The sequence below is a fragment of the Onthophagus taurus genome, chromosome 6, assembly GCF_036711975.1.
Source record: "Onthophagus taurus isolate NC chromosome 6, IU_Otau_3.0, whole genome shotgun sequence".
NCBI lineage: Eukaryota > Metazoa > Arthropoda > Insecta > Coleoptera > Scarabaeidae > Onthophagus > Onthophagus taurus.
The window spans coordinates 31,913,727-31,927,515 of record NC_091971.1 but is presented as its reverse complement, the minus strand read 5'-3'; the positions used below and the strand labels follow the sequence as shown (position 1 = coordinate 31,927,515).

General features: G+C 31.8%; 1 protein-coding gene across 1 annotated transcript; it reads right to left on the bottom strand.

Annotated features, from left to right (window-relative positions):
• Positions 1 to 3,405: 3,405 nt before the first annotated feature.
• Positions 3,406 to 8,495, bottom strand: LOC111415583 (F-box only protein 21-like). The gene is made up of 2 exons (XM_023047330.2): positions 4,288 to 8,495; positions 3,406 to 4,227 (listed from the first exon to the last, which is right to left on the bottom strand). Exons 1-2 carry the CDS (start codon positions 5,374 to 5,376, stop codon positions 3,643 to 3,645), a joined length of 1,674 nt encoding a protein of 557 aa, XP_022903098.2. The 5' UTR covers positions 5,377 to 8,495; the 3' UTR covers positions 3,406 to 3,642.
• Positions 8,496 to 13,789: the final 5,294 nt, after the last annotated feature.

The following is a 13,789-nucleotide window of genomic DNA, read 5'->3' as shown; positions in this document are numbered from 1 at the left end:
TTTTTGTTTTTTGTTTTTCTTGTATGTTATCGTGTCCTTTTTCCCAGGACAGAATCTGCTGTTTTCGTCTTTTTCTAAATATGTACGAACTGTTGCAATATTATTCAATGGGAGCTGTTTACTTATAATACTTTCTATGTCCGATTTACGAGGCTTCCAAGTTTCACGTTTTTTATACTTTTGTATAAGTTTTTTCGCTTGTACAATTTCTTTCTGGAGTACATTTACCTTGTTTTTGAGTTTATTATTTACATTTTTGGCCCTTAAAAGCACAGAACTTGATGGTGTAGAGTTGTGGCTCTTTAAAGCAGCTGCCTTTTTTGCTTGGTAATGTTTTTTACTATGTTCCCTCCATTTTTTCCTTTTATGTCTTTTATCTCGATCTGTTAACTGTGATGTCTTTTTTATTTTACCGCAGCTAACTCTGTGGTGATACCGCTCTCTTTCCTTCAATTTAGCAATTTCATAAGCCTCAGGATCTTCTTTTCGTTGCGCCCTTAGTTTGCTCATAGCATCTCTCTTCTTTTGATTGCATAATTTCTTTTTCTTTGATGTTGTAACCGCTGTTTCACTTAAGGCCTTACCTCTAGTTTTGACCATCTAGCACAAAAGAATAATAAAAGGTAAAATCGAAATTACACTCAAAATTAGATCTCGTCTAAAGCAAAAGAAACATGATGCATATAAATTTGGAAATTATAGCATTTGAGCGCTGTTCTATTTTTTTTTTAGCTTAACTAAATATTGGATACATTGAAAATAAAATATTTACAGTTACATAGTGCATTATAACTGTTAAATGTGACTGTAAATGTTCCTGCCTAACATTAGTAATGAAGTTGAAATTCACGGAGTTGAGAAAACGCGCTTTCAAAAATATTTAAAATTAAATTGAATTTGATTTTATGTTGATAGTTGCATACCGTGTTCGTATATTTTTTACTAATATACTTAATGTACAGTGCCACACTTAATTATTGGCACAGCAATCGTTTTTCGTTTTATGGCTGTTTTTAAATCAAATTAACAAATGGTATTAGGTGAAAGTATTTATCCTATATTGTTTAATTGATTAAATACCTTATGCAGTTATTTTTGTATAAAAATTTATTTTTAATAATCTGTTTTAAATTAAATTAACAAAATAGTATTTATTTACAACGCACAAAATTATTGGCACACTTAACAATTGGTACAAACGTACATTATATGCTTAGCCGAAATGTCAAATATCCTAACTGTGTGTTCGTATTTCCCCCTATTGACAGTTAATTTAATTTTTAAATCGAATTCCATCTTGTCTTTATCAACTAAAGTATTAGTTAAATATGAATGGGTCGAAAACAGAAAGAAACAATAGAATCAGAGCGCAAAATAATTCTTCATTTGCACAACCAAGGCAGATCGTATACTGAAATTGGGGAAATAACGAACAGAAGCCGATATACTATTCGCAGTGTTATTGACCGATTTAAAAAAGCATCAAATTTCAAAAGTATTAAGCGTACTGGCCGTCCCCGAACATTAAACGATCGGGAACGCAAGCAGATTATCCGAAAAGTCAAAGCAGATCCAAAAATAACGTCAACACAGATTGCTACTGAAGTAAAACAAGATTTTGGTAAAGATATTCATCCCATAACCGTCAGAAGAGTACTACACGAGGCTGGTTATAGTGCGCGTGTTGCGAGGCGAAAGCCACTAATATCTGTACGTAACCAAAAGAAGCGCCTGGCGTACGCAAAGGAATATAAGAATAAACCAAATACATTCTGGGATCAAGTACTATTCTCAGATGAGAGTAAGTTCATTTTCCGATCTGATGGTCGTATTAAAGTATGGAGAAGAGCCAATACAGCGTTTGATAAAGAAAACCTTGCACCAACAGTGAAACATGGTGGAGGAGGGGTGATGGTATGGGGCTGCATGTCAGCTGCAGGGGTAGGCGAGTTAGTATTTATAGACGGTATTATGGATAAGTCAGTTTATTTAAATATTTTAAAAGAAAACCTCCATAAAAGTATCAAAAAGTTAAATTTGTCGCCCACGTACACATTTTAACACGATAATGACCCAAAGCATTCGGCTCATATCGTGCGTATGTGGCTGGCATATAATACCCCACATGTCTTACCACACCCACCGCAGTCTCTAGATCTTAATCCGATTGAACATTTGTGGGAGGAATTGGATAGACGGGTCAAAAAGCTTCTAATTACTAACAGGTTGGAGCTGAAACAGGCATTGTTAGAGGAGTGGTACAATATTGAGCAGAAAACAACCCAAAATTTGGTTCACTCCATGTCAAGGCGTTTGGAAGCCGTTATCAAACAAAAAGGGTTACCTACAAAATACTAATTTAGTTTAAGGCAGTTTTAAAATAGTTGTTTTTTAACTGTGCCAATAATTTTGTGCGTTGAAAATAAGCACTATTTTGTTAATTTAATTTAAAACAGATTATTAAAAATAAATTTTTATACAAAAATAACTGCATAGAGTATTTAATTAATTAAACAATATAGAAAAGATAGTAGTGAAATGAAAAACTATTGCTGTGCCAATAATTAAGTGCGGCAATGTAATTACAGTAAGAAATCACTTAAACTTTACTTTTTATGACAGGTAACGGAGTTGAGAATCCGAATGGTCAGAAAAATATTTGTAGAAATCAATCAAAATCTTGAATATATTCAGCGTGTCAATTTAATATTTTTTGACAGTTATAGTGTCATACTAATATCAACTTCCCTCTGCAGTGTTTACAATGAGCCGGGTAACCATGACGACACGAATACTTATATTAGAAGATGTGGTAACGGAGTTGAGATTAAAACGAGGGACACAATATTTCCGATATTAATTTAAAATCGAAATCTATAAGAAATTGCAAACCATCCTCAAATCTATTTGTTAATTATCCCAAATAAAAAAACTGTAATAAAATAATATAATACTATTGTATTTCCGATTTAGAAGTAGTTTTAGTTGTAATTTTACCAGAGGGACACATGATTGATCAATGAAGTGCAAACCAACTTTTACAAATTTTTAAGTTTTGCGTACATAAAATATTTGTTACTTTGATGTAACTTAATGAAGAGATACTAATGAGTCCCACTACATTGCTTTTTGCTCGAATGAATGTAATTTGTTACGTTTATAAGATATGATATTAGAGGGACACTTTTTTGCCCTTTTGAGAACGACCCTTAAACTATGATTGTAAAACCGGGCCTTAGGAGGACAATATTCACACAACATCCCATGTACAACATTTTTCGTAACAAATTTGGTTTTCTAGTTGTAATAAAAATTTTTATCCAAAATTAAGAAATTTTGGGAATTTTGTTTTATAACGAGAAATGCAAAAATTTTAGAAGGAATTTGTTTATAGATTATGTTTTTATGATTTATTATAAACAATTTTTGTTAACATCATTCTCACCTAATTTTTGGGTTGAAATTCGTTTTGTCATTAATTGTGTTCGTGTTATAATAAAATGTTTTATCTAAAATCGTAAATAAAAGGATTTTTTGAATTTTTGCGTTATAACTAAAAGTATGAAATAGTTGGAGGAAAATTATTGTGTTTTATGATTTTTAAAACTCACTGTATTGTTAAATGCTTCTCCATCTCACAATTTAACAAAAGTTCATTCTGATTTCAGAATCATTTGGAAATTTGTCATTTAGTACACAATTGGGCACATAACTGTTATTAAAGAAGTGTGTAAAAAATCTTCCAATTTCTGGATTTTTATCCAATCCGTCTTTATCTCCACTAAACGTTAAATTTTCTTGTTCCACATATTTCTTAGCCCCACTCGCTAATAAAACGTAATAATACGGTTGATTTTTTTGCATGGCCTGGATCCACGGATAATTGCTGTTAATTGTTATTTTAGGAAAAGGATCCCAATTGTAAATAACGCAGCTATAATTATGTAGTTTATGTTTCATAATCATTCCAACCGCGAATTTAACGTCGAGAGATCTCTCGATACTTTTTTGCGATTCCGAATGTCTTTCTAAGGGTTTTTTTTGAGGACTCGTGTTAATATTATGCTTCCTATAATAAGAGGTCAATTGAATACTGGCTTCTACATCATATGGGTCAACAATTTGGTGTAGTTCTAGAATTGAACGCTTCACCAGAGCTTTTTGTTCCACGGATTGTCGTCTTTCAGTTAAAATAAATTTAATACTATTTATCATTTTTTTAATAACCTTAAATAAATGATTTTTATACTAAATATGTTCAGATAGAATCAAATAAAGAATTCTTACCATTAAAGGTGAACATCTTGAGTTTCCATATAAAGTGAAGTCAAACCAAGCTTCGTCCCATTCGAAAACATCCACATAATGCACTTTTCTATTATTCGTATCGTGTTCAACAAATTTTAAAATGCAACCAAAATCAACTGGTATTAGTTGTAAATGAACACCAAGTCTTCTTGCTATGGCTTGGTAAATGATTGCTAATGTTATTTGTTCGCCTTCTTTTGATTCCAAAACGTCCGCTATAAATGGATATTTAACGGTATAGTCGGGTTCGTCACCACAAAAATCTATCATTTCGCACATAACTTGTTTCATCGTTTCCAAAATTTCTTCACAATAGAACCAGGAAAACTTATTCTCGTATATATTTTTATTTCTCCACAAATTCAAATCATTCAAGTTCGTTTTAAATAAAGGATGATTTGGATTGCTTATTTTTAAATGTTTCTTAACTTTTTCTGTCATTTCATCGAATAGATTTCGAAAGTGTTCGATTTTAACGTTGTATTGCGGTTTTATCCATTGTATTAGCAGTATAATCCCGATTTCCAACAGTTGGTCTTCTTCTTTTAATGAGCAAAATTGGATCCACTCATTTTTCAAGTCCTCATGTTTTAAATAATGTAATGTTAATAAACTGTAGTATTTAAGTGTTAAATTTCCGGGTGTTTTTAATGAAACAACATCATGAGTATTAATTTTTGAGTGATCGGTGAAAATTTCTCTTAAACAATTTTCTGTATACTGTCTGTTTAGGTACCTTGAAGTAACTATTTCTGTAAATTCTTCGAAGACCGTATCTGATAATTGTTCTTTATCGATAAATTTCGTTGCAATATTTATTAATATTTCATCCACCTTTCGATGTATGTTGGAAGCGTGTCGAAATTCCGTAAAATAATCGTTTATTTGGAAGGAGTTTTCTATTTCCGACCACTTTTCTAAGTATTGTTTCTTCCACAAGGAGTTGTTTTGTAAAATAAAATTTCGCAAATACAAACAAGTTGAAGATAAGTTAATTAAATCTTGATTACTTAGCGATTTTTGTTCTATTACCTTTTGGAGGATATCTTCAGGGATTTTATTTAACATTTTCTTTTAATTATTTGAAATCGACGTACAACTGTGATGTACAAGTAAAAAAAAATCACAAATGTTATAAATAACAGGTAGATAAGAAAAGATAAAAATGTGGAGATTGATTAATACAGCTTGACTAATTTATCTTGGCCGGTCAGTTGCACAGAAGGAGTGCGAAGTTGCTTCAAGATTGTAAATTTTATTATATTAACTTTATAGTAATTTTTGTTCGTGTGTGTTTGTTTTAATTGTCAGCGCATTGAAAAAAATAGAAAATACACTTTGAGGAGGGATTAATTAAATAATGAATATTTCATATATTTAGTTCCTCAAGAGTATTTTTTCACAATTGTCTTTGATTAGATTATTATTAATCGCCATAAATCTTTTCTATTATTATAATTATTGAGCGATAAATCACAATCAAAGCAACGACTGAGTACATTGAAAAGACATTTTTTTGTTCGCAAATTGTAGAAATAAAAAAATTATTTTGTTATTTTGGATTTGGGTTGATTAGTAATTTATTAACTAATTTTAAATGTAGGTGAATAAAATGAAATAAATCGTCAGCCCAGAATTATTTTGTTCTAAATCACATTTTGGTACTTTTGAAGAAAATTACATTGAAAATTTCAGCAAAAATAGCTTGTTCTAAATCTATTCAGACATTAGAATTATCTAGGCTCAAATCCAAATTTTTACTAAATATTTGTTCTATATCCAAAATTTAGTTAATACTTTGAAAAATATGTTGTTCCTTATATGAACTCAGAATTATAATGTTCTATGAACCAAGTCCGTCATATTTTGTTCTAAATCCTCTCACTCTATACGATAACAAAATTGTGCTAAATCCATTCAATTTGTTTTGGGGATTTTGACATTAAAAATCCGTAGTTTTAATAATTGATTCCGCCGCCAGGGGGGCCCTTATGTGCATTTCTGTCAACTGTCAATTCCTGCGTTATTAAATTTGAAAAAGTGACATTTATTATTCTCGTTATATTTTTGAGTGTTTTTTATATTAATAAGAACAAAACATAATAATGACTAGTACGACGAGTTATATTCTTCCTAATAATAATATATCGCCTAGTTGTTGTTCCGAACTTTTGAGGTAAATAAACAATAATACCTATTCTAATCTAACTTTTCTAACTATTATTTGCCACTTTTTAGTAACCAATTAAACGACTCAAATCTAATCGATGCTGATGATAGATTAGATGTAGATAAGAAAAATAATTCTAATGGAAGTGTAGATGAAAACGTAGTTGATGAAGATAGAATTGATAGAATAAAGAAGTTGAACAAGAAACGTAAAAGAAATCCTTCTTCGTGGAAACAAAATATAAGAAAGAACAAAAGGCAAAGAGGAGAAGAATACATAGATTGTAAAGGAAATTTAAAACCAAAAAAGAAAGTAAAAATTGCAACATGTCATACGGAAAAATGTAGTTTCAAATGTTCATAAGCAATTAATGGAGAAGAGAGGGATCATATCCATAATCAATTTTGGAATTTGGATGACAAACGTAAACTCCATTTCTACTCACAGCATGTCAAACGTATTGTATCGCTACGCAAAAGAACAAAAGAAGATATTAGTAAGAAAACATACAGCTATAAATACTATTTCTATGTATCCGGAGTGGAAGTTTGAGTTTGCCAAGAGTATTTTCTGAATACATTGAATATAAGCAAACAACGGATCTACTATTTCTTCAAAAATAATATGAATGAAAATGTACCAAGAAGTCCTAAACATGGCAAACATTGCAAAAAAACTATTAGTGATGAGCAAAAAGACAAAGTAAGGGCTCATATTGGTAGCTTCCCAGCAGTAGAATCACACTATTGTAGAGCACAAACTAGTAAAAAGTATTTGGATAGAGGACTCAATCTCAGAAGAATGTATGAATTTTATAGGTCTTCGTCTAAAATTCCAGTAAAATTTAATATATATTCTCATATCTTCAATAATGAATTTAACATTGGATTTTTTAAACCCAAAAAAGATCTTTGTGATAAATGTGAATTATTCAAAACCACTGAAGAACCTTCCCCAGACGACATTAATAAACACGATCACCATATCCGTCAAAAGGAATTGTGCAAGAACGAACGAGAGAGATAGAACAAGATTTCTTAACGATGTTCAAGTTGGGATTGTGACATTTTACAAAACACATTTTCATTTCCAAAAGCTAATGTTTCCAATTTCTATTATAAGACAAAACTTTCGTGCTACAACTTAACCGCGCATTTAAGTAACACAAAAGTAGTCTACAATGCACTTTGGCACTAATTTTCAGCAGGTCGTGGGGCGAATCATATTGCTGCTCAACTCAAAAGCCTTATTCTGTGGTCTGACAGTTGCGTTCCACAAAACAAAAATTCGATAATGTCCTTCGCCTTACAATATTTTTTAAACTCTATAAAAAGTAAGGATCTCGAGACGATAGAACAAAAATTCAGCGAACCAGGACATGGAAATATTCAAGAAATCGATAATGCACATAGTTTAATTGAGAAACATATCCGCAACATTGAAATTTGGAGTCCCATCTCATTAGTTCGTCAACTATTACTGATTCCCTCATCTTGGAAATTAAAATTTAAAGTCATTCAAATGCAGCCAAATGATTATTTCGATTTTCAAAAGATTTCAAAAGCTTTGAATTATAAAAATATTCCTTATACTAGACTGAAACATATAATCTATAATAAAGGTAATATAAATAATATCGAATTTCGAGAAAAATTTGAAGGTGATTTTACAAAAGCGAAAATGTATCGCTTTGTATCAAGAAAGAACAATGAAATAAAAGTGGTTCCATATCACTTTTCAGAAGAACTTCCCGTGGCGAATCAGGAGTTTAAAATACCGGAACTAAAGAGAAAACATCTTTCAGAAATTGTGTCATATGTGCCGCATGAAGATGAAAAGGCGTTTTATAATGCACTGCTTTCAAATAAAAAAAGTGCAGTAATAATTGAATAAACTAAGAAAATACAATATAAATAATATAAAAAAATAAATCTTTTGTTTTAGAAAAATTACTTATTAATGAATTTATCTATTAATTCTTGTTAATAATTATAGATTTCATTACTTCGAATTAAAATTATTTCATATAATTTGTTTTTTTATCAAAGAATTCCCTAGGTGAATTTATTTCGAAAAACAAGTGGATATAGACTAATTAGTTAATAAAAAAATGTGCAATATCCCATATATTTTTCTAGAAATAAGAAAAAGTCGAAATTTGTTCTAAATCCAAAACAATTATTTCAAATTTTCAGTACATTTCTTCAAAATTCATACAACAGACGACGAATTGCATTACATTTTATATACAGGGTGTCCCAGACCACCCGTACCAGCCGATTTATTCGGAAACGGTGAGTCCTAGAGAGTTGAAATAAAAAATTCGTCAACTAAAGCAGACACCCTCCTTCTAGATAGTGTGTTACGACCGACCAACAACAACCGGAAGTGGGTGCAATTGAGTAGTACTTTAATATTTTATATGTAAAGAGGGGTTAATTACGATATCATCGTAAAGAACTCTTCAATAGAAATCTCTTTTGCTTGAAAAAAATTTTTATATTGCTAATCGTTTTCGAAATAATCCACCCTAATTGTTGGTACTTTTTACCGGTGTTATTTAAGTTGACAAATAGATGTCGCTTGACAGAACGTCAACTTTGTGAAACTAGCAGTTATCAATTCTTCGTATTTATCTTGAACAACTAATTAGAATTTTATTTAAACATCAACATGCCTTTCAACAATGAAGAAGCGTATGACATGTTGATGTTATTGGGGGAATGCAGACAAAATTTTCGGGCTGCCGAAAGATTGTATGCCGAGCGCTTTCCTTACCGACCACAGCAAAGTCGTCATGTCTTCAGTCGTCTTGCTTGTAGAGTTAAGCGATTTGGGGTAGTTCGTCCTCATCACAACATCAGACACAGAATAAAAAGAACCGTGCAAGACAATCGAACAGCGGAGGTAATAGCCGGTGTTGAGTTATACCCTCATTTATCCGTCCGTGATATGGCAAGGGAATTCGATATCACCAAGAGCTCAGTCCAACGGATATTAAAAGAAAATAAATTTTACGCTTATCATGTAAATCTTTGCCAAGAATTAAGAGATCAAGATTTTAATAACTCAATTTTTTCATCGGAATATCCTTTGGACAGATGAAGCGACATTTAAAAGTAATGGGCAGTTAAACCTGCACAATGCCCACTACTGGTCAGAAGTTAACCCCCATTGGATGGTTGAAATGAACAATCAAAATCTGTGGTCTCTAAATGTGTGGTGCGGGATTTTGGGCGACACCATAATTGGGCCCTTTTATTTTGATGGCACTCTCAATGGTCGCAGGTATGCGGAATTTCTTGCTGGCACATTGCAGCATGATTTGTTGGGTGACATTCCACTAGCAATAAGGAGGAGATTGTGGCTACAACAAGATGGCTGCCCAGCACATTATGCTGCGGTATCTCGTGCGATTTGTGACCAAAAATTCCCTGGGCGATGGATTGGAAGAGGAGGTTGTGTGGCGTGGCCAGCACGATCACCCGATTTGACCCCTCTTGATTTCTATCTTTGGGGTCGACTTAAGAATTTAGTTTATAAACATCGACCAACAACAAAGGAAGAAATGAAGAACAGAATTCAAGAAGCGTGTCAGAATTTAAGTGCAAGAGAAATTTTAAATGCGGTAGATAGTGTAAGGCTCCGGCTTGAAAAATGTGTTGCTCAAAATGGTAGACAATTTGAACATTTATAATCTTTATTATCTTGATTTTGTTAATTTTTTATTAGATTGAGCGTTTTGTGTCGTTTTGTCGTCCAAATAATTCCTTTCCATAGTTATTTTATTCATTTGTTTAATAAGAACTGGTATTTTTACTTTAATTTATTAAGTTTTATTATTTAGTGTTTTGTAATATTCTTCTGTGGTAAAAAAAACTCCTTGTTATTTTATTCATTTTGTTAGTAAAAACAATTTCTTGTTATTAACCAGCCATTTCTAAATTACACGATTTTTCAAAACGACGAATAGCGACATCTATTTGTCAACTTAAATAACACCGGTAAAAAGTACCAACAATTAGGGTTTATTATTTCGAAAACGATTAGCAATATAAAAATTTTTTTCAAGCGAAAGAGATTTCTATTGAAGAGTTCTTTACGATGATATCGTAATTGACCCCTCTTTACATATAAAATATTAAAGTACTACTCAATTGCACCCACTTCCGGATGTTGTTGGTCGGTCGTAACACACTATCTAGAAGGAGGGTGTCTGCTTTAGTTGACGAATTTTTTATTTCAACTCTCTAGGACACACCGTTTCCGAATAAATTGGCTGGTACGGGTGGTCTGGGACACCCTGTATATCTTTATGAAGAGTAAAGATTTTTGATAATATAATTAAAAGAAAGTATAAAAAAGTAATGAAATCCGTAAAGTCCAGTTTCCCCAACATTGACCCCAACTCTTCGACAAATGGGCAACCATCCATAGCACTATACTCCTATTCAAGCATTTGAAGAAGGAGATCTGGAGCGAAGGATTCAATTTTGCCGTTTCCCATTAAATGCTATGTCTTCAAAAGAATTTTATGGACAGATGACTCCACGTTTAATAGAAAAAGTATAAGAAAATTTCATAGGGCAAATAGGAAGAAAATTGGGTATACGAATACATGAACATAAGAATAAAATTAACTCAAATGTCTATAAACATCACATTGACACCGGACATATAATAAACTACGACAATGTCAAACTTATTCACCAATGTAACAAAGGTTCAAAAATAGACTTATTGGACCAGTATAAGGTTTACAAATTAACAAAAGAATCAAAATCACCGTTAATGCCTAGAGGACGCCCAAGAAAATCTTTTGGAGAATGCTGTGAAAGAGCAAAGCGATACAAGGTGAAAGAAATGTGTGAAACAGAAAATGAAGAAAAAATTATACGTGCTGCTGAGAAACTAACGCATAAAATGCAATTTGACAGTGTTATAGACACCCAACAAGCCCTTGTATTACTGGTAGATTTGCAGCTAACTAAACGTCAATATGAAGGAATACGAATTTTATTAAATATATAATTGCAGTTACTCTTAAATCACACTGCACAGCGACTTCTATACAGCAAATCGGATAAGATTGGCCAATTTACTGAAAACAGTTTTACATTGATTCGTAAGTGGGGTTGTGATGGTGCATCTGGACAGAGTGAATATAGGCAATGTTTTACAGCAAATCCAGAAATACCAGATGCGAATTTATTTATGTTATCTATGGTCCCGTTATAACTAAAATCTGCACTAGACCAAACCCGTATAATTTTGGAATAATCTCGCCCCGCTTTTACGCGATATTGCCAATCCATAAAATTTGAATACGCCAAATAGACTGCTGAAAAAACAATTACCGAAGTGGCAGCTATTGAAAGTCAAAGGCGAGAACTTAATCCAACAGAAGTGATTATTTGTGGGCGTCAATTTACAATTACGCATGAGTTACATTTTGCAATGCACGATGCTAAAGTAGCTCAAGTAGTAGCGGGTACTTCTTCGTCCACGAGATGTTATATATGCAAAGCTACAGCGAAAGAAATTAACAATTTGTCATGCATTGAAAAAAAAAATTGCGTCCTTAAAACTTGGCCTGTCAATGCTCACCGCCAGAATAAAATTTATGGAATGCATTTTACATATCACAGATGACGAAAAAGAAATGAAAGAAAATAGAAGAAGAAAAACACAGGAAGAATTTAAGAAAAGAATTGGCCTCAAAGTTGATTTTGTTAAGCAGGGAAGTGACACAACCGACGATGGGAATACTGCTAGAAGATTTTTTCAAAATCCACAATTAGCGCGGATATAACAGATGTCGATATGAAATTAATTGAGAGATTCAGCATAATTTTGCAAGTGATAACCAGCAGTGTAGCAACACTTATAAATTTGAAAAATATGCACGCGATACAGCTGAATTGTTTGTAAATAAATATAGTTGGTATTACATGCCCGTCACCGTCCATAAGGTTTTAATGCATGGCAGAAGCAAAATTGGAAACGCTGCTCTACCAATAGGGTTATTGTCAGAGGAAGCAAAAGAGGCTTAAAATAAAAACTATAAGAAATTTCGCTATCATCATTCACGCAAAATAAGTCGTGTAGCGACTAATGAAGATATTATGCATATGCTTTTATTGTCATCAGACCCTGTTATTTCAAATTTAAGAAAACTGCCACCTAAAAAGGTAGTAGAATTACATGTAGACGCACAAAAACTGCTTCAAGAATAAAAAGTATTAATTTCTTACTTTTTATTCTTGAAGCAGTACTTGTGCCCCTGCATGTTAAATTGAAAGTTTATAATATTTACTTATCTAATTAATTAATTATTGTTTCCTTGTCTTTTACTTTATGTTATTCTGATTATTTTATATAATTTATGGTGAGTTTATAATTTCTTTTGTTATATTCAAAGAGTTCACCGAGTCACCAAAACACATTATACATTTTGATAAGATGACAGCCCCATAAATACTCGATTTTGGTGATATTGACTCGTAGTTTTTCATATAAAGGACTTTAAATAGCGATAATGCCTAATATTTCGTAAAAACCTTTATAATATTGAAAAACTATCGAATACCAAATTACAATCAAAAATACTTTTCCTACTAATAGTTATAGATTTTTTTCAGAACGGTCGTTTCTGAATCACTGTGCGGCGTGGTCGGCTCCGGGCTCCGACTAAAACTTTATTTTAAAAGCTGGACCATCTTCACTGAAGAACGATTTTTAATCGTAGTAGTCTTGTGAGTCTTTGTGATAATTTAATTTCAGTTTTTAGTTATACTTTAAAACGCCGTTTTAACTTTGTTTTATTAAATTTTAAGAATTAAATTTTCAAGAAAATGTCGATGCAACAGATAACTGATTTTTCATCTCATATTTTTTTAAAACTTGATAAATGTTAACATTGAAAAAAAACGGTATCTCCAACCCACTTCGGTTTTCATAGCGACGGAATGTTGGAAAAAAAGTTGTTTTCCACAAGAGATGCCAAAGGTTGAACAAACCTGGATATAGAAATTAAAAAAAGGATTAAAAAAATTAAACGTGGAAATATTAGATTTAAGAATTTTTGTTTGTAGGATAGTTTTTCTTTTTAAGTAGTTAGATTTTTGTTGAAAAATAGATTTAGTAGATTATTAGTTTTAAAAATTGAAAGAAAAATATGAAAGGGTGGACGAAAATGCCACAAATATTTAATAAAGACCTTACAAAAATGCTTACCTGTGATGTTCGAGGTTTAACCAGAAGAAAATTTTATAAAATACGTTGAAATCCGGAATCTCCGCACAATTTGGT

What these genes read in the sequence shown, in the direction of transcription:
- LOC111415583 (XM_023047330.2), bottom strand. Translation starts at nt 5,376, where the DNA reads ATGTTAAATAAAATCCCTGAAGATATCCTCCAAAAGGTAATAGAACAA. An exon ending in CAAGATGTTCACCTTTAATG is followed by an intron (nt 4,228 to 4,287) that starts GTAAGAATTCTT and finishes CATTTATTTAAG; the next exon opens with GTTATTAAAAAAATGATAAA.